Consider the following 26,698-nt stretch of genomic DNA (forward strand, 5'->3'; position numbering starts at 1 on the left):
ATACAATTATATCTAATCATAAGGTTTAGGAGAATTGCTGTTGGACTTCTTTCAGATAAGTGTATCTGCCTGGAGGAGTCCAACTTGTATCCCGATGCCGTTTGCTTGTAATGAAATAAAGCAGGCTAATTTTTAGTGGTTGACAAACCCAATAACTTGGTTTGTTTTGTTTTAGGGCAATTTGAAGCCAGTTCACCAGCTTGACATCTTGAATTTTGCAAAAATGAGCAACTATGTCCCATCATGACTGCTTGAGCATAGAGCTCACGTCATTTTAAATCACTGCTTCTTCCGTCATCAACATGCACTTTGGAGAAATCTCTAAAATCTATTTTATGGCCTTTGATGGTGCAGATAATGAGAAGACAAACATTATCTACATTAGCAGAGTAATCCAGCTCCCTTTTCACCAAAAAATTACGAATATAAGGAGAAATTCTGCTGCAGTATAGATTATTTTAGGACACAACTATCATGTTTGGGTTTCTCAGCTAAAAACAATTAGTTCAATTTACTCAAAAAGAATATTACCTTCAAGAAAATTATTACCACTCAGGCCTTTATGAATACAAAAAGATAAACAATTTAGTTCCCAGCATTTTTTTTATTAAACATTTCTTTAGACAAAAATTACTTTTTAAAAAACAATACTTTATATAAACAATAGAAATTACTACATTTTTTTGTAATGGTTCAACCTTTAACCGCTGATTTCCTCAGGCTCCCTGTGTGGCCAGAGGGAGCATCCTCTGCCCTTCAGGACTGCTTTGAAACAACAGACTGGGACATGTTCAAGCAAACTGCCACCTACAACAACCTCAAAGACATCGAGGAGTACACAGACACAATAACTTCCTACATCACAAAGTGCATCGATGATGCGACACACACAAAAGGCATCATCATTCGAGCCAACCAGAAGCCATGGCTGACAGGGGAAGTCAAAGGGCTGTTGAGGGCCAGAGACGATGCCTTCAGAGCAGGGGATGAAGCTGGCCTAAGAACAGCAAGAGCTAACCTGTCCCGGGGCGTCAGGAAAGCAAAAAAGGACTATATGCTCAAAATATCTTCTCACTTCAACGACAGCAGAGATGGACGGAGCCTGTGGCAGGGCATGCAGGCCATCACAGACTACACGCCTGCACCACAGAGCTGTGAGAACAACACTCCCCTTCTCAACAACCTGAACAGCTTCTTTTCACGCTTTGAAGGACTAAACAGCACACACCAACAGAAAAAGCCCCCCCAGGATCAAACTCTGCACCTTACAACAGCCAGCGTGAAGAGGACACTCTCCACCATCAACCCACGGAAAGCTGCGGGTCCAGACAATATCCCAGGCCGGGTGCTGAAGGACTGCGCAGAAGAGCTAAAGGACGTCTTCACAGACATCTTTAACATCTCCTTGGAGAAAGCCATCGTCCCATCATGCTTCAAGGCTACCACCATCATACCCGTGCCAAAGAAACCATCACCATCCTGCTTCAACGACTACCGCCCCATAGCACTAACGCCCATCATCATGAAGTGCTTTGAACGGCTAGTCATGTCACACATAAAATCCACCCCTTCCCCCCACCCTGGACCCCTTTCAGTTTGCATACCGACCCCAACGATCGACAGAAGACGGCATTTGTTCTGCTCTCACCCACTTAGACAAAAAGGACGCATATGTAAGAATGTTGTTCATAGACTTCAGCTCCGCATTTAACACAATTATACCACAGCAACTCATTTACAAACTGGACAAGCTGGGTGTTGACACCCCCATCTGCAACTGGCTACTGGACTTCCTCAGCCGAAGACCACAAACAGTACGTGCCGGAAACAACACCTCAAATACAATCATTCTCAACATTGGGGCACCCCAAGGCTGTGTACTTAGTCCGCTGCTCTTCACCCTGCTGACACATGAATGCACAATAACCCACAGCACAAACCACCTTGTGAAATCTGCAAACGACAACTCTGGTGGGTGTCATCACCAAGGGCGATGGGACCCACCAGAGAAGAGGTGGATCTGCTGACAAAATGGTGCAGAGACAATAACCTCCTGCTAAATGTCAGCAAGACAAAGGAGATTGTTGTCAACTTCCAGAGGGGCCACACTCAACACCTGCCACTGATCACTGATGGTGCTGCTGTGGAGAGAGTGAGCAGCACAAAATTCCTGGGGGTTCACATCAGTGAGGACCTCTCCTGGACCGCCAACACCACATCATTGGCAAAGAAAGGTCGGCAACGTCTCTACGTCCTGCGAAAACTAAAAAGATCAGGTGCTTCAAAGCCATCATGACCACGTTCTACAGAGGAACCATTGAGAGCATCCTCTCCAGCTGCATCACTGTGTGTGTGTGGGGGGTGGGGGGTGGGGGGGGGGCAGCTGCACACACAGCAACAGGAGAGCCCTGCAGTGCATAGTCAACACAGCCAGGAGAATCATTGGAGCACCACTCCCCTCCCTGCAGGACCTATACATCACCGCCTCACCCGCAAAGCACTAACAATGATCAAGGACGCACACCCTCTCCCATCTCCACCTACCCACCACCCATCTCCCCCCATGAACAGTGCTCAAACGAACCCCCCCCCCCCCCCGCTGCCTTGAGACACTGCCTTAAGTGCACTCGCACTTTAATAGCTAATAGCTAATGTTGTAAATTGTCTCTTTTCTTTCCTTTTTATTATTATTTTATTCTATTTTTTATTTTTCTTCTCTTGAACAGACATGAGAGTAAGAAACGGAATTTCAATTCATTGTATGTGATGCACATGTGAAGAATCGACAATAAAGTTGACTTGATTTCTTAAACTTTTTTGTACCTTCACCCTAATTCAAACAAGTAAAAAAAGGATATAAAGTATTTCATGAAATGTGTCCTTTTTTGAATCAATCTTTATTGACAGAAGATTTTTACAGTTTTTTCTATTTGATGAAATTAAGGCAAAAGACGAATGAACAGACAATACAACACATTCTTTATTAATATAGTTCACCTCATTTTTTTAATCATTAAAAATCCATTTAAAAAATCATTATTATTTAACAGGAAATTTCCCATTTTTTTCAACAGTTTAATAAATGTTAGTCATTTGATATAAAGAAAGAAAATCAGAGAGAAAATCTCCAGTTTAAGGACAGAAAACTTCCTCAGGCACAAGCTTCTATTTTCACAATAGTGTTCATTTGTAATCCTAAAGTCATTTTTATTGTCTGACTGATTAAAGAACGACCTTTTTTTTCTTTTAAAAGAAGCAGCAAGACCACTAGAAATGGTCAGAGAATGAAGTTTGTGTTAAAGAAAAGATGGTCAAAAAACCCTACAAGCGGTGGAATGATGTGTGACCGAGACACAGTAAGAAGATAATTGCAGTGCTCAGACTTTACTGTTCATGTGTGGCATCAGGAAATAACAACAGGAGTCAGATTTAAAAAAAAGGTAATTACTCACGTGACTCTGAAACTGAACACTGACAAGTGAACGCACAGACAGACTTTCAAAATAAAAGACCCAGCAGCTGAGACGAAGATGAAATTTCTGACAATGTGCCAATAAAAGAAAAAAGAGGGAAATTTATCAATATAAAGTGCTAGATTACTCTCCCCATCTCAAATTAAATAATCCAAATGCAATTTTAAGTGGTAGGGTTCCTATTTAACCATGAAATGACTTCAGAAGAGGAGAAAATGCCCAGTTTCTTTTGTGAGCTTCATTTTTTCGCCTTCAGGCTTCCTGGATGAAATTTAAAACTGTTTTAAAGAAAAAAAAATAGCTTCTAACATTTCCATCTTCTATGTGAAGAAGGAGTTCTCTATGTTCCTCTAAAGTGAACTGCAGGACGCCGTGAAAGAACCAAGCGAATGGACTCCACATAGTCATTTACATGATGCCATTTAATCATTTAACAAGAGCACAAGGGGCCAAAATATATCTTTCTGTTGTGGACCTCTGATTTAAAGTGCAAATACTTATACTTTTGGAAAAGTTGTCTAATTAATAAACATCAAATTATTGATGACTGTTATTTCCTTATTTAACTGGAATACGGCAGGTCTATTTGACTGAAGTTGAAATCACCAACTTCTGTTTAAGGAACATTGAAAGCTTTCTATCTATTCTTAAAGCTATTCTGCATGATTTAACTGTTATTTTACTTTGTGCTCATTTCCTGTTTCACACCCCAAAGCCTTTTTCAGTCCTCTGAGCGCTTCGTTTGATTAGTCTCCCCACTAAACCTGCATCCGGTTCCGAGGTTAGTCTGGAGGCTGGAGAACGTCTGACGGCTGAACGGGTTCAACCATCACACAGGCGAAGCTACAGGGTTGGATCATCTGCTTCAGTCGTGGGGTGGGGGGGTTCCAGCCGGCCTCAGAGATCCGCTGAGGAACTCACAGTTTGGAGCGCAGAGGTTTCAGGTACTTGTGGAAAGATTCATGGACCTGAGAAAAGAAAAGAAATGGATTTTACCGCTTATGTTAGGAAAACAACGTAAAACCTGCTTCAACAGTAACTTAAATATTGTAGGAAACAAATATACAAAAAGATATAACTGTATCATCTAAAAAAAGCAGTGCTCTAGCCTCTTACTTGTCACTCTTCAGTTTATTAAACTACAGTTTTATACTATTAAATGTCAAATATATTAGTAACAATAAAAGTAATATTTGTTTGTTATTGTAACGTTTTTTTTTTATTTTCACTTGTCATTTACCAGTTAAAAAATAAATGTAAAAAATATTCTTTAAATATTTTTTATTTTCTTTTTTATCTTTCATTGTGTTTTTACTCATCTTCTTTTTATGAGCTGCTGCTGATCGTTCCTGACAAAATCACCCCGATCTTAATAATCCACTAATCGTATTTTTTGGTGTTTTTAAAATGTTCTTGTAGCATTTTTCTGATGATGGAGGACATATAAAAAGAAAATGAAGCTTAAAAATGCGTAAAATCTAAATCATAGTGAATCAGGAGCAGATGAAAAAAGGCTGTTTGAAAAAGATTGTATTTGTGACGTGGAAAAAACGGTGGGCGGGGCTTAAACTCCCCGCTCCATTCTGACTCGTCCACTTGCAGACAAATAGATCCACAAACATCTTTGAGCCGAAGTTTGGCTCAAAACTGGCTTAAAACCTTTTGTTGCACCGCTAATGATAGGTAGCGAGGGGCTGTAAGCTAGCAGGAGAGTGCGTAAACAGAGAGCTCCCAGCAACAGGGACGGGAAGTGGGGTGGGGTTGCCCCCTGAACTTCACCTCTCTGATGAACTCCTGCTGCTCTCTAAAAAAACTATATTTAAAAACCAAAACAAAAAAAACAACAGTTTTTTGATTTTGGCTAAAGTGGCATAATGATAATAAAACGACCACTGAGGACACTTTGAAAAAAGATCAAACAGTGATCAGAGAAGGACTTTAATGGGTTTTTGTCTGGTTAAATAAAATGTTAAAAGCAAATTTGTCAGCTGAAATTGTCTTGTATATCTGGAGGCTCCAGTTTGTTGTGTGTTGGGACTGTTTCACAGAACAGCACTGCATCAGAAACAGCCTGAGCTTCTATGGACTGTTTTTTTCTTTGTACAGTTGGTAAACCTGCCCGCCTGTTTGTGGCGGGGAAACCCCTGAGACGATGTGACGCAGAGGTGAAACATTATCCATCCGCTCTGCTGCTGAGTCCTGAGTTATGGCGCCGTCTCTTTGTTTGGCGTTGCAGAGCTCTGATGGTTTCACGCTGCAGGTGAGCCTAAACAATCACGAACCATTACGAGCAGAAACACGACGGGGGGACTCGCCTCTGTGGCGTTGAGCGGTGAGCGCCGAGCCCACTCGAACATCTTCTCGTAGACGTTGCCGTCGTACCGTCCCAGGACCGAATTCAGCTTCCTGTCGTGGATGTCAAAGGCGTCGACCAGCGCCACGGCGTTGGGCCTCAGCTGGGACAGGAGCTCCTTGATGCGAACGGAAATCTGCAGCACCTGCGGCACGCTCAGCAGGCCGGACTGACAGAAACAAAGAGCAGACGGACAGATGGGATGTAAAAGTCACACAGAACCACTACGATCTGCAGAAACGCGACTTATGAACAAAAAGAGAACAAACAGCTGGTTTTACAGGGAAGAACAAAATCGAGGGAAATATAGTACAGGAGTAGTTCTTTATTTCCTCACAGAAAAACAAAGAACTTTGTTTACATGAATGACTTAAACCACCGGCGTTGATAAGAAGGAAGAATTTGATTTTCCATTCTCACTCTTGTCTGACTCGTCAGCTTCTTTTAGGGGTGAGATAAAAAAAAAATGCTTTTCCAACTTCCTTTAAAGCAATTAATCAAGCTATATGACAATTATTATAATTAATGTAATAAATGTGTTATACGTATACTGTGTGTGTAAGCGCAAATATGTCTGTTTATGATTAAAAGCATCTACATTGTTAGAAAGATGGTCTTCTGATTTTTTTTTCTAATCAATTTATGAATGACTGTATTGAATAGATTTTATATCTTTTGTGCTTTTACTCTTTTTTCATTGTTATTATTGCTGAAAATTGCTTGAAATAAACTAAATTAACAAAAAAACCCCTAATAGTCAAATCCACTTTAGCCTTCCTTCCAAATAAAAAATCTTTTCTGTGAGAGTCAACAAAAAATCTACCGATACCTGAAAAATCTGAAAACTTGAGTGTTTTCCCTCCACAGTTAAAAGTTAAGGAACTGAAAAATGTTTATTTTAAGACAGAATCCTAGAGACAGAAACCACAGTGTTCTTAAAAGTCGGTCAAAAAAATCAAAACAATATCATCAGGATTATTGGTTCCAGCCTTCCCCCCCATTCAGGACCTGTACTGATCCAGAGCCAGGAAGCGGGCTGGCAGGATCGTAAAAGACCCCTGGCATCCTGGTCACTGCCTTTTCAGCCTCCTCCCGTCAGGGCGGCGCTTTAGCAAAACCACTCGCCACAAAGACAGCCACTCCCCCCGAGCCGTCACTCTCATGAAGTCCTGACTCCGGACCAATCAGGGACACTGAACAACCACAGAAACTGTCAAACTGGAACTACTGCTGGTGCATTTTTATTTTACTTTATTTAGTTATGTTTATTTACTCATACAGCTACCTTATATCTACCTTCTTTTTATTATTTATCCTTTTGTTTGTCTCACCCATCACACTTCTATACCTTGCTAGTTTGCACCAGAGCACAAGTAACAGAAGACAAATTCCCTGTATAGGCGCTGTACTTGGCAAATAAAGTGATTCTGATTTTATACTATATAAATATGTGTTCTTCTATTTCTTTGAATAAATGCAGAAAGCAGAAACCCTGAAGTCAGTAGGAGAGCCTATTTTCTTACTTGCAGGAAGTCTCCAGTGTTCCTGGTGATGCCGTGCAGGGCGTAGAGGAGAGCCAGAGCCGACAGCACCGAGTGCACCGCCGTGTCGCCGACGTCCTGCAGCTTATCCGTGAACGCCTTCACCACAACGTAGTGGCAGTGGGCCTACGGACACGCGACAGAGGAAGAGCATCAGTCAGTGATGCAGGAAGGACACACTGAAGGGAGGAGGAGTCAAGTGAAGAGAGATGCCTGAATGTTTTGGATGAATGTGTGAGATGAAAGTTAAAATGTCCTGACATCACAGCATTCATTCATTGAACTCACATCGGAGGCTCTGACGAGGTCGATGGCGCTGCTGTTCCACGCGTCCTCCTGACTCTTCCGGCGCTGCAGCTCCTGCTGGATGCTCTTCGCCGCCATCTCCACCAGGCTGAAAACAAAAACTTTTATAGACCCACTCCCATCATCTTTGGATCCATTGTAAAAGCGCCCTGAGGGCCTTTTACCAGCCTACATCTAAAAGCCTGTGTAATTTTCTACGAGGTAGTTTCTGCAGAGCGGCAGTAGTTCATTAGAGCGTCAGAGCTGTGGGCGGGGCTGTTGGCGGGAGCAACCCCGCCCCTTCTCCCCTTCCTGTTGTTGACAGCGTATTTTCTAACACGGCAAACACACCATTTCTCCTAGTATGGAGAGAAATTAGACTCAGTCGGATTTGTGCGTGCGTAATTCTTGATTTGTGCATAAATTTGGATTTGTGCGTGATTTGTTACTCACATAATTCGTTTTGTGTATAAGTTCAAAAAATATAAAATGAAAAAAATACAAAATGCAATTTACGTATACACAAATTAGGATTACAACAGCTTGAAACTACTTACACACACACACATCTTTAAAAAAATACGCACGAATCCCTTGTTACGCACACACGAAGCCAAAGTTACGCACGGATCTACCGTGAGACTGTTTTCACGTCTCACAAACTCGTCCGTAAGTGCTGCGTTTAAATACCAGTGGAATGCTCGGTCATTAGATTTTTCCTATCAGCCTTCCCTTCTAAACGTATTTCCTTCAGTGGATGTAGCAGGGCGTAAAAAACTTTAAAGGAAAATAAAAATTATTATCTGAGAATATGACGTTCACTTTTAAACGCTGATATATATATCAAAAGTATATTATTCTCCGAGACACAGAATTGATACAAAATGCGTAACAGGAACGACCAGTAAGGGGCACTGTTTTTTTTCTTCCGGAAAAATCAAAGGCAGTCAGACTGAGAGAGTCACGGGAAGAATCGCGGCCCATCTCGGTGGTCAGCGCCCCGAAGTAAGTAGCCTCTGTGTTCAACACTAACATCTACTGTCTTCATGTATTGATTGAGTCATTGTCTGGATACGTTTGGAAGGGAAGGCTGATAGGAAAATTCTAATGACCGAGCATTCCACTGGCATTTAAACGCAGCATTTACGGACGAATTTGTGAGACGTGAAAACAGTCTCACGGTAGATCCGTGCGTAACTTAGGCTTCGTGTGTGCGTTACAAGGGATTTGTGCGTGTTTTTTAAAGATGTGTGTGTGTAAGTAGTTTCAAGCTGTTGTAATCTTAATTTGTGCATACGTAAATTGCATTTTATATTTTTTTATGTTTTATGTGGGTAACAAATCACGCACAAATCCAAATTTATGCACAAATCCTAATTTTCTCATGCACAAAGCAAGAATATGCATACACAAATCCTAATTTACGCACGAATCAAGAATTACGCACGCACAAATCCGACTGAGTCTAATTTCTCTCCATATCCTAGCACCCTACCCGCCAATTTTAACCGCACCTTAGACATTTAGGGCCCCTTGGTGGGGAGGGTGAGGGGACGTCACTGTGAGTAATCAGGAGATGTCCCCTCAGTGCCCTACCCGCCAATTTTAACTGCACCCCCCCCTTAGTACACACACCCCTCCCCCCTCAATATATACATCCCAACATAAACACACACACATGCACACACACACCCTCTTAAACACACATACACGCACACACATTTTGCAAGGAAGGTGGGACCTAGGACCGTCTGTCCCCTGCCTCTTCCCTGGTGGGGGGTACGGGCCCTTTTGCAACGGCGGCCGTGTCCCCGGGGTGCCGGCTTCCTGGGCCCGGCGGTGCTCTCTCTGCGCGGTGGGGGGGTCCACATTACATCTGAGCCGGGGGTGTTAGTGTCCCTGGGAGGTGGGTTCTGGTCCTTGCTCCTGAGTGCTGGGCCCCGCCAAATTTCCAACTGTGGCCGAGCCTGGTCGGGCCATATTTACAACACCCCTTGTGGGCCCTCTTTTTTCCCCGGGGTTCCCCCCTCCTGGGCGGGGGCGGCGGGCCCCTGCCTTGCTCCTCCCTGGACCAACCGTGGGCCGGGCGGATGGCTGCCTGGAGTGCGGAGTGGGTCTCCCTTGGGGGGTCCTGGCTCGTACCTGGGGTTGGGGCGGGGGGATGCCCGGAACTCCTGGGTGGTGGTGGGGTGCTCGTCTGGGGCTGTGGGCGTCCTTCTCCGGTGGGGCCCTGCGTTGGGGTCTCCCGGCGCGGCGGGGGGGCTGCTCTCCTGGTTGGGCTGGGGCGGCCCTCTCTTTCCCTCCGTGCCTCCCTGCTCTCTGGCTCTGGGGGCTTTGCGGCGGTCCTGCTGGCCCTGGCCTGGGTGGCGGGCTTGGTCGCCCGGGCGGCGGTTGTTCCCTGCCGGTTTCCGTGTGGCGTTGGGGGGATTCCGGCTGCCGCTGCTGCGGTGGGGGTCTTGGGGTGGGGAGGGCTGGGCACTCTCCCTCCTTCTTTTCACGTTCCACCATCCATTTTAGAAGAACATAAACACTCACCTGAGCACAGGTGTTAGCTCACCTTTGCACTAACAGTTTGCATGACTAGATGACTGAAATATTTCACACTAGTTGGTTTTAAGGCATAAGTATGCGTGTGAACACTATCTGTTTTGTGTACATGTCGACAGGTGGACATTTCTGCAGCTAGCAGGTGTGTTTATAACACTTGAGTGTGTGTGTGGACAGGCCCCGCCCTTTTTGTACTACATTTGAACCTTACCATAATGATTAACAACCAGTAAACTAGTTGCTTTATGCTGCTTCATGGTCTTATCCCCCTTCCCCTCCTATTATCACCCTCCTACCCCCCTCTCTCTCTAACGTCCCTCTCTCTTCTTCCCCTCTTTCCTTTTCCGTCCGGTCCAACACCAAAGATTTTCAAACATGTTTGAAATTAATAAAGTTTGGCCTCAATTACAAAAGGGGTTTATTCAGACATACCTTTGGTTTGTCTGAAGATTAATAACCTCTCTTGTTAAAGTAAAATCTGTCCAACACAAGAGGCCCTCAGCTCTCATCTGTCTGCCCAGCTGTTGGACAGGACAAGTTAAAAAAAAAAAAAACACACCATTTCTTTGGAGTGGGTCCACTCTAGTGAGAACGTAGAATGGCGCTCTTATGTTCTAATGTCTGTTACTTACTATAATGGCTTAAGATTTGAAATGGAATCAGCCTGATAGAGGAACTGCAGGATGCATAACTGTGATGGGGGAACAAAGATGGGATCTTACAAGGCGGCTCGGATCTTGTAGACCTCCACCAGGCTGGTCAGGTCATTGATGTCGACCACCAGCGGTCGGGCGGCGACGGCCTGCGGCTGCAGCCTCCGGTCCAGCGGCTCGTTCAGGTACGACACGATGCCGCTCAGCCACTGGCCTTCTTTAGCCTGCCGGTAGCTCTTCACCAGGTATCTGCACAGATCAGGACCACAGCGCATGCATGAATCCATGAATCTTGGAAAGCCGGGTTTGTGCAGAGCCGATGACTTGAAGAACTGTTGATGTTTTATAGTGTTCGGATTTAAACTCGGATTTAAACTCGGATTTAAACACAAAGTGTTTGCTAGAATTTAAACTTTATGTGAAGTTTAAATACAAACACAAAATGTTTACTAGAAAAAGAAAAGTGGATTTCTGCAGTTCTGTACAAAAATGACATCTATAAAATTTCCAGATCTATGTTTGGAACGTTGACTATTCAAACAGGAAGTCATCACGTGAACTGTTTGTGGTTAAATCGCTGAGCACGGATGTCATCACAGTGTTTGTTTTTACTGTGGGAGGAGTGAGGATGTGTCTCCAGTGATTATAGCAGCCCTCAGTGGGTGGATGAAGGACAAATGTTTACCTCATCCAGCTCCAATGAGGTTTTTTTTCCTACATAAAAATGATAAAGCATGTGGCGTGGTGACTTAACACTCGAGCTGCACGTTTACCTGGCAGTCTGCAGCATCATGACGGTGTTCTCCCCCTCGTAGGTGCAGGTCGGGGTAAACTCTGTGTAAATGTCTGGCAACGCGCTGCTCCTGGAGTAACCGTGGCCGCCGCATGACATGCGACACACTTCAATGGCAGAGTTGGTTTCCCACGTGGTGAAGGCCTTCAGACCCGCAGACAGCGCATGCAGCTGTAGGGTGGAGGGGAAAAAAAATATATACGTTTTTCAAAAGCCTTAAACTGTATTTACTATACCAAAATGGATGTGACTTCACAGTTCATTGGTCAAAAACTGCATTTACTATTATTTCTGACCAGCTAACATCAATGTAAAAATAAAAATTATAAGGAAGTTTCTGCATTTTGCGATGTTAACGATGGCTGAAGTCAAAAGGCCTTTTCAAAAGATTCTATGATAAGTTCACACTCATCTATTTAAAAAGAATTCTGACTTTCCTTTCAGATCATTTATTCTCTTAATTTTGAAAAGTTAGAAATTCAAGTAAAAAAGCTTTTAAGATTAAAGCTGAGCTTTAAGGATAAAGTTGAGACTCTGAGATCAAGGTTGGGATTTGTGGATCAGATTCAGAGTCACAGTTGAGATTCTGAGATAGAACTCAAGTCTCTTAGATCAAGTCAAACTTTCAAACTGTTTTTTTTTTGTTTTGTTTTTTTAAATCAAAGTCTGGATTTTAAGACCCAATTTGAGAATCTGAGATCAATGTCAGGATTCCAGAATTATTGTCTGGATTAGTGGATCAATTTTAGATTTAAAAATGGGATTCTGAGATCAAAGTGGAGCTTTTTAAATTCTGAGAGTAGTTTGGATAGTTTGGATTCTGGAATTGATGTCGGAACTTGAGGATCAGGTTCAGAAGCAACACCGGGATCCTAAAAAGAAAAAAACTAAATCTTTAAATAAATAAAAGAAATCAGAATTTCCTATCTAACATATCTTTTTTTTTGTAGTGACTGTAATCCTCTTTGCTCGGCTATGTGACTAATACAGTTACCGGTACATAAAAGAAATACATGCATATAGATATTCAGTCTAAAAAAAGTTGGAAATTTAATAAAATGTTGTCTTTTAAGATTTCAAGTCTAAACCGACAGTTTTGTTGTAATAAATCATGAAATCAATCCATTGATTTAACTGTAAATGTAATTTCTGCTTTGTACCTCTGGCAGCTCAGTAAAATTCCCCCGGTTGATCTCTGCGTTGATGCGCTGGTAGGTGTTTGTCATGTACTGTCCGACGAAGGAGAAGGCGTAGGACATGGCCAGCAGAGGGAACAGCTTGTACTGCTGCGTCTGGTAGTCCAGAATCTGAGGCTCTGGCTCTCTGGAAAAAAGAAAAAACGTGTTGGAAGTAATAATAAAGTAATATTCTTTTTTTTAAAGTTCCACCATAAATGAAAACTTTTTCTTTTGGCAGAAGCAAACAAACAGAAAACATGTTTGGGAAATGATAATCAAAATCCACCTTAAACCTGTTAACTGAAATGTAATTGATCTTTTGGTGGCCATAACCTGTTTAATTTGAATGATTTTTTTATATTCCTTGTAAAGTTGATGTAAATTCCTACATAACCCAAAAAAATCATGTCCAAGAACATATTTTTTGTTTTATTTGAGCGTCTTCTCCATCTCATTTCAAAATAAAAGCCTGAACTATTTTATTATGGAGCATCACAACCCACGAGTCAAATTCCCACGCTGTTACTGAACCTGATAGCAGAAGCCTCCCTCCGATTTCAGGTCCGTCTACATATAGGTCGACTGTTCGGCGCTGTAATGCGTGACTCACCCCCGGCGGATTTCCGACTGGTGGCGGACGGCGCTGTAACGGATGGCGATGGTGCAGGACTTGGCCAGGGCTTTGGACGATTCCCTAACGATCATGGAGCGGACAAACACCATGGTGCCGTAGGTCAGCTTGTCACTGGGAGGCTTCACATAGGTGCCGTCTGGCTCCACCTAGTGGACATAAAACAGAATCACCTTAAATGCTTCAGACTCATGAAATTGAATCTAATTCTTTAATCAACCTTGAAACATGTTTTATTGTAACATGGAAAAAGAAATCTTAGTTTTAATCTCAGTTAAAAAAAGGAACAAAAACATACATTTTAATCTTTTCAATCCTTTAAACTTCAGGTAGGTAAGCAGGGAGGGAATTTTTACGCCGGCAGTCTCTGAACTACTTATTAACTTTACACAAATAAATATTATTTACATGTAGCACACACCAAAGACATCTGCTAAAGTCAGTTCACCTGACGATCAGAACATGTTATCCACAGGAAAACAGGGAAAAGGAATTCTGTTCATAATCACACAGAGTAAAAGTGAGGAAGAACGACAAAGGCTGCCTCTTTTTTTGTAAAATGTCTCAAACTATTAGCCACCGCATTTCCTACATTTTATCTTTTGATTGTTGCTGTTTTTATTCTACTGTGTTTTCAAACTTTTTATTTATTTAACCTCAATAAAGTTCATAGTGTCTATATTGATGACTGACTTTTTTGGTTCCTCTGTTATCGGACACGGCGGTGTTTTTCACACCCCTTCCATGTTTGGACGGACGTGTTCGTCAGAGTCGTCATCAGACGGTACTGATAAAAACAGACGATTGTGACTGGGGCGGAGTCACCTGTCAAAGTTTGCTGCTGGAGGATGTTACTCCAGGTGTCAGAAAGCAGGCAGGTGCCCCTCATTTCGACGAAGACGTCCGTCAAAACATGTCAGGTATGCGAACGACACAACCGTGTCTGATAACAGAAGAACCTAAGAAGTCAGTTAGTTAACCTCTGTGTACGTCTTTTATTTGGGGCACCTTGTGTTCTACAGGTGGTCTACAAATAAAGTGATGGATTGACGGTAGATTTGCATAAACAAATCATTTTTCTCCAAAAAGCAGGCAGCGTATCGGTGATAGCTCTTCCCATCAGTTTGTGGAGTTTAGCAGAACCAGAGCGTCTTGCAGTGAAACCAGCAGTCCAACAGTTTGGGCAACCCTGAGGTTTCTTCTGGGTTTTTTTTCTGGAATCCGGGTTTTTTAAGAGTTTTTCCTTACAGCGAAGGATGGCCTAAAGGTTTAGTTTAGTCTGTTTAGTCACCTATTGAAATCTATGATTTTATGTTCTTTATGATTCATGTTTATTACACAATTACCGGTATGAAGCCCATTGAGACGACTATTGTTGTAAATATTGGGCTATAGAAATAACACTGAATTGAATTGAACAGTTGAGGCTAAATTGAAAAAAAAAAAGAAGGTTTTCAGTCATTTCAGAAAGTTGGATGTTAAAGTTTGCTCCTCCATGTGCGCCTCTTTGTTTCAGAAAAATACTGTTTTCTTGTTTTAAAGATGGTATCTGCATAATAAACTAAAGGGCTGCTACTTTTGGGAGCGTCACAGACAGGCAACACAAAATAAGCTGCAGTTGCAGGGGTGGGCAAACAGCCCATCCAAAGCCACAAAGGATTCTAAAATTTGACAGAAGGGCCAGACCAGGAGCATGGCATGTTTTGCTAATCCACCTGATAAGAGAGAGTGGCTTTGAAAGTGGCCAGCTCAGGGGCCTTGTGGTTAGAGTGTCCGCCCTGAGACTGGAAGGTCATGAGTTCAAACCCGGGCCAGGTCATACCAAAGACTTTAAAAATGGGACACTCAGCATTAAGGGGCTGGATTGGGTTGAACCACCAAATGGTTCCCTGAATGGGTCAAGTGCGGAGAACAAATTTTGTGACAGACAGCGGGACTTTTATTTTTTTTTGAAGAAATAACATGGAATTTGAAAGATTCTGCTTTAATTTTAAATGAAAATGGACATATATCTTTAAAAACAGAACACTTGAGTTTTAATTTCAAAACTGTGGCCTTTGTTCATATTTCAGGGCCAATTGCACCAATTGGTTGATGTCTGTCAGGGGAAAAATGTTAATCTAGAGAAATGCTGTGCTTATGTGGTAAAGGAATAATTACAAAAATGATTTAGAAAACACGCATGGACGTCAGAAAAACAATTCTTCTGACATTATATGAAAGCAGAATAACTTTCTTTACTTAAAGGTCAATTTATTTGTAGTGCCCATCTATGAGGACACACCACATTACAGGGAAAATAAACCATTATAAAGGATAATCAATATCATTTATTCCAGCTTGGTGGGCCAGATTAAACAGTTTACTCGGCTGCATATGGTGGGCCGTAGTTTGCTCACCCCTGGTCTAAGCAAAGCTCTGAACATCTACTGGTTCAAACGCAGTCCTTCGAAACTTCACCTTTGAGTATTTCATCAGCATGTTCTCCCGTGGAATCCTCACGTTCTCCAGTTTCAGGAAACCGTTGTCGACTTCATTGAAGCCGAACTTCGGTCCGATGTCGCCAACTACGACGCCTGCAGCAAAGACAAACCTTTGGGCTCAGGAAAACATGCGACAGACGCGCAGAACGTACAGATGGCAGCAGGTTACCTGGCAGCGGGATGTGTGTGTCCATGTCCCGGACAGGTACGATGAAGGCGTGCAGACCGTGGCAATTCCCAAGGCTGTAAAGCTGAGCTAAAACTATAGCATAGTTCGCAGACTTTCCAACTAAAACGAAAAAGGAGGGACAGTTACAGTTTCTGTTTGAAAAAAAAAGATTGAATTCAGTTCAGTTATAAAGCACATCCTCGTCCCGAATTTAAATGCTTTCTTTTTTTAATAAATAGTCCATCTTTTGAATATTAGTATAACCTAAGGTCAAGTATTTTTGGTGTTTTCTGGTGTGCTGAGTGTCCTTTTAGGAAAAGTTGCAGGAACAGGAGGAAACCTTCAGCAGAACCACATTCAGTCGCAGCATCCGCCTGCTGCGGTCGGTTTCAGACGATAAAAAACACAGAAGAACCTCTGAACGAGACTGGAGACACTTACGTCCTCCAGGCCACCACTTGATGGAGCTGACGGTGGGACTGTTCAGGACAAACTCCTGAGTGGCCGGGTCGTAGGTGGCCGTGGTCTCCAACCCTCTCAGATGCGTTCCTGGATTCACACCACACATGAAAGATGGGCCAGACGTGTGTGCACAGCACACGGCGTGACACATGACTACAACTTCCATAAGTCGTGTCACACAGCCACTACGTACATTATGCGCTTATTGGTCATACGTGAATTTGTTTGGAAAAAGTTAAAAAGTTGTGGTTTTACGTGAAAATTTATGACAAATGAATAACGTTAAACCAAGGAAGAAGTAAATAAGTGATGAATAAACCATACATGGAAAAAAATAAATAAATAAATTACGCACAATTGCGTAAGATTTACGTAATAATAAGTATAAATAGCACAGAAATATGCGTAGACAGCATAATTCTCAACCGACCCAAAATTTTGAATTCACGTCGGCTAAGACCCTCGACGGACGTCTGCGGACATCGATGAATGACGCAAGAAAACACTTCCGAATTACGTAGATCATGCATGAATCAGAAAAGACCAACATTTCATACGTGGAAAAAGCGCAAAATGTACGTAGTATATAAATATGCAGTTTTAAAATGCCAGAAAGAGTTATATCAATAGAAAAAACAAACAAACATGTGGAGCCCCTGAGTCTAAAATCTTATTTTACTTTACATATAAAGGTGAGTTCAGTTGCAGTAAATCTTATAGCTGTTTGACAGATGTAAAGCGACCTTCAACAGGACAAGAACGTGCATTCCCAGCATGCATCAGCATCCCAAACCGGCTTAAGAAAATGGAAAACACGGTTACTCAGTGGGACTGACGACAGAGCAGCAGGTTAGTCTTTCTAAAGGGGGGGGGGGGGGGGGGGGGGGGGTCTGATGTGGGCTAATTTCTAATTTCTAAAGCTGGAAACTGTTCCAGGTTTGGCTAAAAGCGGTGACAGAAAAATCTCATGTTCATAAGTCTTTTAAGCTTTTTGACGTTAAACCATGGAAAAACACAAACTTCAGGTTTCTTTGATGGTTCCTGCCACTCTATTCTTTAATAAAGATGCTAAATGAGGTTAAATTGGCAAAAAAACCTAAAGACTTGCAGAACATTTTCTCATTTGAAAACTACGGTATAATTAGGTTTCGATAGATTTCTGTTTGTTACAACTTTAACCCCTGAACTCACCTGGGAGTTTTCCAGTCACATCGGCTGTTGAATGGGAATCAAACCGACCTTCCCATCAGCAAAGTGTTCATTCAAAATGACTAACTAAGATTTTAGCTATAAAATACCTGGTTATAAACAAACATGGGAGTTATGACACATCATGGAATAAATCCATGGAGGTTTGTATGGAGTTTAATGTTGCTTCTTCCGGCTATTTTTTGCCTTTTTCCCCCATTTTTTCATGTCTGCTTTATTATGTGGATTATAAATCTTTATTTTGTCTCTACGTGTTTGATCTTTTCTTATAAAAACATAAAAAACTGTTTGATCTCAATTTACCACCTGGAATTGAGTTTTCTGACTGTTTCCTTCTGTAACGAAAATCAAAAATATATTTGTAAAAAAAGAAAAAGAAAAAAAAAAGCTGGGGTTGTATTAAAAAAGATTGGATAGCAAGCACTGCCACAAAAAAACGGTTTAAAAGATAAATTGTAATATAAGTAGAAATGAAGTGCAAAAAGGCCCTGGACTACTATGGGTTAAAAAGATCTAGATTTATTTGTAAAAAGAATTCATTAAAAAAACGTTTTACATCTAAAAGAACGACACATCAGTTAAATTCCATGTCCATCTTGATGGATGGAGGTAGAGAAAAATGGCACCAGGCTTTGATTGGTTAGTACCACCAATGTAGCTGTAGCTATAATAGAAAACTTTACATTTTTAAAGTCAAGAGTCCCGCAATAACTAACTACAGTTCAAAATGTTTCTCAGAAATGTCTTTTTACACTGTGGTGGGCTGACATAGTGGCAGAAAAATGGAATGCGTCACTTAGAGATCATCCAAAGAGCGACTCATGACTGCCTAACATGGCGAGTGTGGGAGCAGACGGGATTCGGACTGCGGGTTTTACCGTGGCCCATCTCTGTCTGAGCGTAGGTGCCGATGATCTTTAGGTTCCAGGCGGGCATGAAGAAACGGTCCATCTGCTCAGGGGTGGACTGGTTGAGCAGAGTGGGCAGGAACATCACTAAGTGCAGATCCAGGGGCGACGGCCTGTCTGGGTTCACGCAACTTGGCGCCAAAAGAAAGGTGCAAACAGAGAGGAGAAGCATGGGGAGACGTGTGAAAGGAGGAGGTGTGAGGGGAATCTCCCATGGAGGCCAGGAGGAGACGGGGAGGAGGAGGAGGAATGAAAGTGTTTCGTCAACACAGCGAAGAAGATCAGAAGAAGCACAAATTATAAAGATCAATTAAAAATTGTTTCTCAGACAGACATGCAGGAATGTTCACACCTGGAGATAAATACATTCATTTGAAAGTTTTTCCATATTCAGCATCCATGTTTAAGACAGATGGGAAAGGTACTTTAGTCATTGTTTTAGCTCAGTGCATCATTCATTAAACACCCACTCCCATGAAAACGGTAACATGTTCTTGTGCCGTTTTTCTAATGATGGAGGACATATATTTAGGAAATTAGGCTAAAATTCATTTCTCAGTATTTTAAAAAGTGATGGGAGTGAAAAAACAAAAACACAAATTACAACTAGTTCATTAGCAACCAATAAGGACAGCATTTTTCAATCATGGGGAAAAAAACATGTAAATAATTTGCAACTTGCAAATGTAACATTTACAAATAAAAAGAGTCAACTTTTGATCCATTTAAAAATTCTTCCCAGTGGTCGATGATGCCGTTATTTGTGTGTCATCTGTTGGCTCAGACCAATCTGTTATCTAGGACATCGTTCCTGCGTAGCGGCAGGAGTTCATTAGACATTCACCTCTGAGTTGTGGGCAGTACTATGAGCATGGAGCAACACCACCCCTCTTCCCATCACCCATAAGTTAGAGAGCTCTTGCTTCCACGCGTTCATGCTAGCTTACAGCCCCTCACACACTCGACCTAACATTACTGGTGCAACAAAAATGGTGAGGAATATCAGAGCTATCCAGCTGAACAGTTTAGATCCAGATTCCAGCTCAGACGAGGAAAACAAAGACGTTCATGGATCCATTTGTCTGCAGGTGGATGTATTAGAATGGGGCGGAGCAGGGAACTTGTGGCCCCCCCAGGATATTTTTTGCACCACAAATAGGATCTTTCTCAAAATTCAAATTAATTAGGGGTGTTGGAAAAAAATTGTTTCTGCGATATATAGGGATACAATATTTACCAAAATAAAAGCACCATGAAATTGCTTGGGTAAAAGCAACTTATATGCGGCGAGATACAGATGCAATGCTTAACATTGTGATCATTAAATAAACTGAATTTTACAACTTTATTACAATAAAAGACGTATTGTAATTCAGGTAGAGTTTTTTTTCTTCTAAGTCATACTTTACAGAAAAGAGAAAGAAAATGGGTTCCGGTACAATATCGCGATACGTATCGTATCGCCAGACTTTTGCCAATACACACCCCTAAAATTTACATCTGCTTCAGATTTACAAGGATTTGAATAAAGAAATACTCAGTAATGCAATTTTAAGCTTCAATCTCCTTATGTATGTCCTCCATTATCAGAAAAATGCCACAAGAACATGTCCAAAACATCAATTTCATCTGAATGGGTATGTAAGTAATCTAGTCAGTGCTTCATTTCTTGTTAAAACGCATGTCGTCAACATATATACCGGTATGTAGATAAAAATATCTATACATATTTAAAAAAAACACTAAAACTGTCAAAACTGCAAAATCTTAACAACACTGACAATAAAGAGTTCACTTTCTGCCACTTTAGAAAAAATAATCATGAAGTGAGCAAGAACAAAAACATTTTCTGATCAGGATTTGGCTGGATCCTCGTTTCCTGAGCTACATACGAAAGGCTCAGCTTCATCACAGAGCAGCAAATACGAGAAGGCCTGGCCTACATTCTGCCAGCTTTCCCGTGACAAAGACACTCAGAGGCCTCATTAGCCAGGAGAACAAAGATGCAGGAGCAAAAAATTTCATCCGCCAAAGTTCCAGACTCGCTGTGAACTTGATTTGTGGCAAAGAAATCACAAGATGTGGATTAAAACATGCGTGCATCATCATCATCATCATCATCATCATCAGAGAAGAAAGAGGAAATTCAACATTTGGTGCTAAATGTTTTGCTTTCTAATCACTATGTTAGTTTAGTGTTAAAGAGAAACTACTGATGTAAAACTGTTAAGAATATTAGTACAGCTGTGTGAAAAGGACAAAACACACAATCACAGCCATTTATGATGCAAATTTACAACATTTAGATCTGTCAAACAAGTACAAGATGTTTGCAAAAACCTCTTTGTAACATGTACTGCATTATAATCCCTCCTTTCTTAATTTCTCAGGTTCTTTCTTTTTTGTTGTTGTTTATGCTGGTGAAACTTTGGAGCTCAAGGGGCTTTGAGACACAATACACATGGAGGTTTCAGGACAAAGTCCAGGACTGACCGTGACCCAGTTCAGTTTGGGCGTACGTGCCCACGGCCTGCATGGACTTTGCCAGAGGCAGCCATTTGCTCATCTGCTGGGGGTCGCAGAGCCTGAGGAGCGTCGGGAGGAACATGGTAAAGTGAAGGCCCAACGCGTCTGGATGGTGGCCTGTGACCATGCTGGGTGGAGGGAAGGGGCAGCAGGTTCAGCTTTTACACAGTGACTGAGGCAGCTCTGCCCGACATCATCATCATCATCATCATCTACACCAGAACTTGATCAACTGATGCTTTGAGAGGGAGAGCAGTTAACATGTAATTATATTGTAGCAGGTGTGTCAAACTCCAGGCTGGCCTCCTGCTGCTTTTGCCAGAAACTCTGCCTCACCTGCAGCTGGTTACCTGGATCAGGTGTGTTTAGCAAATAAGGAGCTTCAATGGCAGGCTGGTTATTGGAAAATAAAGTTGGACAGCGGCCCTCGAGGCCTGGATTCTGACAATCCTGGTTTATAGTGAGCCATATATCAGTTTACTAAATTTACAGAAAACCACAGTTAGTTAACTTATTACTAGTTTTTTGTGTATTTATTGATATAAAAAGCCACTCCGTTCATCTTTTGATCCATTTTCCAGGTGTTCCCAGTGGTCTTTTAATCATGATTATGTCGTTTTTAGTCAAAAAACTTTAAAAAAAACTGTTTTTGTTTTCTTGGACTTAATTTCAGCAGAGTGGCAGAAGTTCAAATTTACCTCAGAGTTCTGGAGGCGACCGTTTGCCTGGAGAACCTCAACCCCCCTTCACTTCCCAGTTCCTGCAAGCTCTCTGTTAACACCATTGATGGTAAATGAGAACTGGACTGAGTAACCCCTCCTCCAGGCATTCTAAACAGGAAGTGGCTCCAAGAAGCCAAAATCCCGTAAACTTCAATAGAAAAATAAACAGCTGGTACTCAGTCATTCTATTGGTCAGAATAACTATTCTTGCTCTGATACCTTTTTTTAACATGTTCTTCATAATCCTCTTTTTTCCCCATTATATTTTTCCTGTAGTTCAAGTTATAAACGGACCAATCAGATGGTTCATATTAGCATGTAGTCTCACGTCAGAACAAACTTAACATTTGACAGTCTCCTGAGCGTCCCACACCCCTACCACGTTCAGGCGGTAGGGTTGTGGACTCCTGCTTGGCAAGAGTGGTTGCCATAGAAATGTTAGCTCAGACCAATTCAGACCAATCACCGCCAACCGACAACATGTGGTTCCAACATGGCGGCATCCATATCCTAAAAAAAGTCGAATGACGTAAGTGGAAGCAAACCCTTTTCTATGGATGATGTCGCACTAACTCGGTCCAGTTCTCAGATACGGTCAGTGGTTCAAACACCGTCTCCCGCTAGCTTACAGTCCCTTAGACACACAACGACAACAAAAATAGTGAGCAATATCAGAGCTACCCAGCTGTACAGTTCAGATCCAGATTCTAGATTAGACGAGGAAAGCGAAGGCGTCTAAAAGTGGATGAATCAGAATGGGGCGGAGCAGGAAGCTTGTGGCCCGCCCAGCGAATTTTCTACGTTGATCTTTTTCGTCTGCTCCTGATTCAAATTTTGAATAAAGAAATACTTAGAATACAATTTTAAGCTTAATTGTCTTTATAAATGTCCTCCATCATGAGAAAATAGGCCACAAGAACCTGTTTAACACCGTTTTCATCAGAGCGGGTTTTGCACAATTTGTCATTTGTTTGGTAATTGTTGTTTCTATATGGTGCATTATCTAAATCTGTAAATCATTTTTTGTGAGCAAGGACTTTTATTTACACCAAGAGGTGAAAAATTACCCTTTGGTGAATAACAGTTTGTGTCTTTACAGTTACAGTTTTGGGAAAGATGACCTAATGTCAGCCGGCACGCCCTCTGACCAAGTTCTAATCTGTCATGAACTTTGGTCCAGGTAGAAATGTCCGTTTGAAAGCTGATAAAATGATAGGTTCAAGTGCAACCTGATTTTTTAGGGAAAAGTCTTAAACTTTGCATCACATCTTGACAGTTTTTTGTCGTTTTAAATCGCATTTGTCCCTTTAAGAGGACAGAGTTTCAGCTACACATTCAATACTGAAACAAAGAGTTTAAAGAAAAGAAAAAGCTCAAATAATAATCCAAACTGAATGGAGGGAACGTGTTCTCCTTTGGTTTAAAGAATCGGCCCTAAAAACCAACACTTAAGGAAGTCTGCATAAGCTAACAGAGGGAAGAATCTCTGATTACTGTCAAAGTGCAGCGTCTCCATTATCAACCATAAACTTATGTCATCTTATCAACAGCACACCCTTGATCTTCACAGATGCCTTCAGAGTTTGCTTTATTTCCCAATCTTCTAAATGGAATACTTGGAAAAGCAGATGATAACAGATGGATATTGAGCTCCCCCTCCCCCCCCTTTGCTTTTTGCCTCAATTTGTCAATACTGCAGTCAATCACTGCAGGTCAATCATTTTTGGATATATACGAGGGAACATAGTGAAGTAGATTGTAGTGCCACCTCTGGGAGTATTGTTATGAAAGTTGCTGTGCTAACTTAACTTAAATTGAGGAAGGAGTCTCTAGAATTTGGTGAGAGGATGATTTTTTTTAAGGTTTTAAGGTTTGTGAAAGTTAACAACCAGTCCTGTCTAATCTGCATTACCTGTTCTACAGAAACGGTATAGCATTATGCTAAATGGGTTGTACTGTTGGAATTGAGGTAGTCCAAACAAGGAATGTTAAAAAATATGCAAAGATTGGTCAAAGTATGTGGGATAGAGAGTCAAAGAGGTGTTTTGAGACCTGTTCCTACGACTACTGCTCTGGGAGATTAAGGCCCAAATGCTTTTGTGCTACAATTTACCACCTGGTGACACGATAGAGTCAGAAATCATATAGCAGGAATAGATCACTCTGAAGTAATTGCTCATTAAGTATAATTCCATTAGTTGCAATACTTTATGTGATAAAAGTCTTTGAACTTTGGGTGTCATTCATTTTTTATGGCAAAAAACATTGTTTTTTTAAATTCATATAAAATCAACCATCACACCGAATAATACTAAATGTTAAACCAAAGGCCTCCCCAAAGAGCTTTGCAAACTACTAGTGGTTGCATGTCAATATCTCCATTTGTTTAGGAGATGCAATACATTGTCCACAGCTAAAGCAGCCTCTACTAGTCACCACCAGGTGGCACTTCAAAGCTAGTTTCCTAGTATATTATACAGGACCTCTAATACAACGTACATGTTGAGTTTTATCCGTTTAGGTCAAGCAGTTGTTGAGCTATTGGTGTAAACGCATTAGCACCATGTATAGCTCCACCTATAGGAATATTTTTGTAATTCTTATTTTCATTGATCATTCTAAGAGGAAGTCCTATTTCAAATTTGGTGACGGTAGAAAAATCTGACAGGGATTTGGAGCATTGCAAAGTTTAGAATCTCCCTCCCCCCAATTGCATTACTTTTTCTATAAAAACGATTAAGAATTGCACAAAATGAGTGATAACTTTGGATCCATAGAAAATTGGTTGAAGTATATCGAATAGGAAGCCAAAAATGTGTTTTACGAAAAGTCGTAAATTCTGAAAAATCTAGTTAGGCGCAAGTGGGCGGCCCCATTTTCCAAACGTTTTTTAAGCAACCGAGGAATAGGAGGAAAATTTTTTTTTTTCTTAATATTACTTACTACGTAGGAGGTTTAAGCGTAAACGTGTTTTGTACCACAACTGACCACAAGGTGGCGCAATCAATCAAACTTTATCAAAGCTTGGGGAGAAAATTCTAACATTATTGCTCACTAAGTTACATTATTTTAGTCTAAGTACTTTTTGAGAGATTAGACCTAAAATGTGTGGCCTTATTCATTTTCTATGAGAAAAATATTCAATAAAAAATATTAATAATACATAATCGTAACTACAGATTTGTACCAAAGTAATAGCACACTATTCCTAATGGAGCTTTACAAACTACAATTGAAATCATTTTCATATCTTTAAAATTGTAGAAGCGACCCGAAAAAAAAGGACAGAAAAAAATAATAATATACAATAAAGAATTACAACAACATACTCTGATTACTTACAGCAATCAGACAATTACAAACCATGCATCATGTAATGGGACTGATTGCAACTTTATTTTATTTATTTAAACATAAGAAAACTTTTTCTAAAGTTAAAGCAAGACGAATAAGCAAAAATAATCGATGAACAACCACCTGTATTGTGTAAAAACACATGAAACATGAGTCTAAACTTTCTAAAGGTCTTTAATGCCAAGCTGGGAGGAGTAAGAGAAGTAAAGCGGTAAGATTTACCCTGCAATTTTTAACTCTCAATGTCACAATACAATAGATGAAAAACCTTCAGAAAATGACTGCTTGTTGGATGAAATGGCGCTAAATATACAGACTATGCAGCCGGTTGTGTTTGTGGTTTGAGCGTTATACCTCTTGTATTGGTAGATCTCCTCTGGGTCGGCGATGCCAAACTCTCTGAGCTTTAGGATCATCTGGGCACTTTTCCGAACGGCCTGGTCAAAGCGTTCGCTGCGGGACAGGAAGTTTGGGTCCTCCTCCACAAAGTCCGGGTCGTTGAAAACAAGCGACTCTGCAGAAGTAAAAAAATAAATAAATAAAAAAGGTTTTAGTAAAAAAAAAAAGGGTAACAACTTTAAACCATTTATAGATTCAAGTTCCCATTTGCACCAAGTTTGGATTCTTTAAAGTTCCTAAAGTTCTGTTTCCATGTCTTTAAGTAGCAAACTTTGAGAAAAGTATCTAATTAATAAATTTCCCCCGCTTTCTCAAATTTTATTTTATTTATTTATTTTGGTGTGGCATTTCAATGTCTGATCTGATAAACACTAATTATCTAACAATAAAAATTCTTATTATTATTACTTTTACTTTTTGAGATTTATTTTCTTTTAATGCAACATTTTTTAGGTTGAACAGTCATCACCACATTGGAACCAGAAGTATAAATGAAAGCCTGTAAACCCATACAGAGGTGTGTAAAAAACCCAAAGCATATAGATAATTAAGACCATAAATTGACCAAACTGAATCAATTTTTCAGATCCTCTCATCTGAGTTCCGGATTTTCCTGTTGAAATGACCGGTATGCAACTCCCTGGGTGTCTAAACGACATGAAATATATATATAATTTGGCTTCCTTTTTTCCAAACCAGACTTTTACTAGCATAGCGCAAAGTTAATCAGAACAATAAATCAGAACATTACAAACTTACCAATTTCTCGTCTTCTTTTGGTCTTTTCTGGGCCCCCGTCCAGAATATAAGTCAGTTTCTCGACGTCAAAAGTAGCATTTTGTCGCTCTTTTGCTAAATCCGCGTTCATTGTAGACTTTGAAAATATGAAAACTATAAAACAAACTGATGTTGTGCACCACTGGAGCCTGAAAAGTATTATTCAATCGAGCTAACCTCTAACACACTGACAGAACTCCTGGTAGCCTGTTTAATACGCAGGCGCAGAACGGCG

The 26,698-nt window shown here is 41.1% G+C and overlaps 1 protein-coding gene across 2 annotated transcripts; it reads right to left on the minus strand.

The window, feature by feature from the left end:
* Positions 1–2,878: 2,878 nt before the first annotated feature.
* Positions 2,879–26,687, minus strand: acox1 (acyl-CoA oxidase 1). Of its 2 annotated transcripts, none has more exons than XM_023954211.1 (14): positions 26,446–26,687; positions 25,642–25,801; positions 18,656–18,816; positions 16,548–16,655; positions 16,107–16,226; positions 15,915–16,030; positions 13,434–13,603; positions 12,806–12,968; positions 11,626–11,816; positions 10,922–11,101; positions 7,656–7,761; positions 7,350–7,493; positions 5,789–5,995; positions 2,879–4,441 (listed from the first exon to the last, which is right to left on the minus strand). In XM_023954211.1, the coding sequence occupies exons 1-14, from the start codon at positions 26,552–26,554 to the stop codon at positions 4,391–4,393; spliced, it is 1,986 nt and encodes a 661-aa protein (XP_023809979.1). In that variant the 5' UTR covers positions 26,555–26,687; the 3' UTR covers positions 2,879–4,390. The 2 variants fall into 2 exon arrangements, with proteins under 2 accessions (XP_023809979.1, XP_023809978.1); XM_023954210.1 differs by lacking the exon at positions 18,656–18,816 and adding an exon at positions 21,179–21,339.
* Positions 26,688–26,698: the final 11 nt, after the last annotated feature.

The sequence above is a fragment of the Oryzias latipes genome, chromosome 1, assembly GCF_002234675.1.
Source record: "Oryzias latipes chromosome 1, ASM223467v1".
Classification (NCBI taxonomy): domain Eukaryota; kingdom Metazoa; phylum Chordata; class Actinopteri; order Beloniformes; family Adrianichthyidae; genus Oryzias; species Oryzias latipes.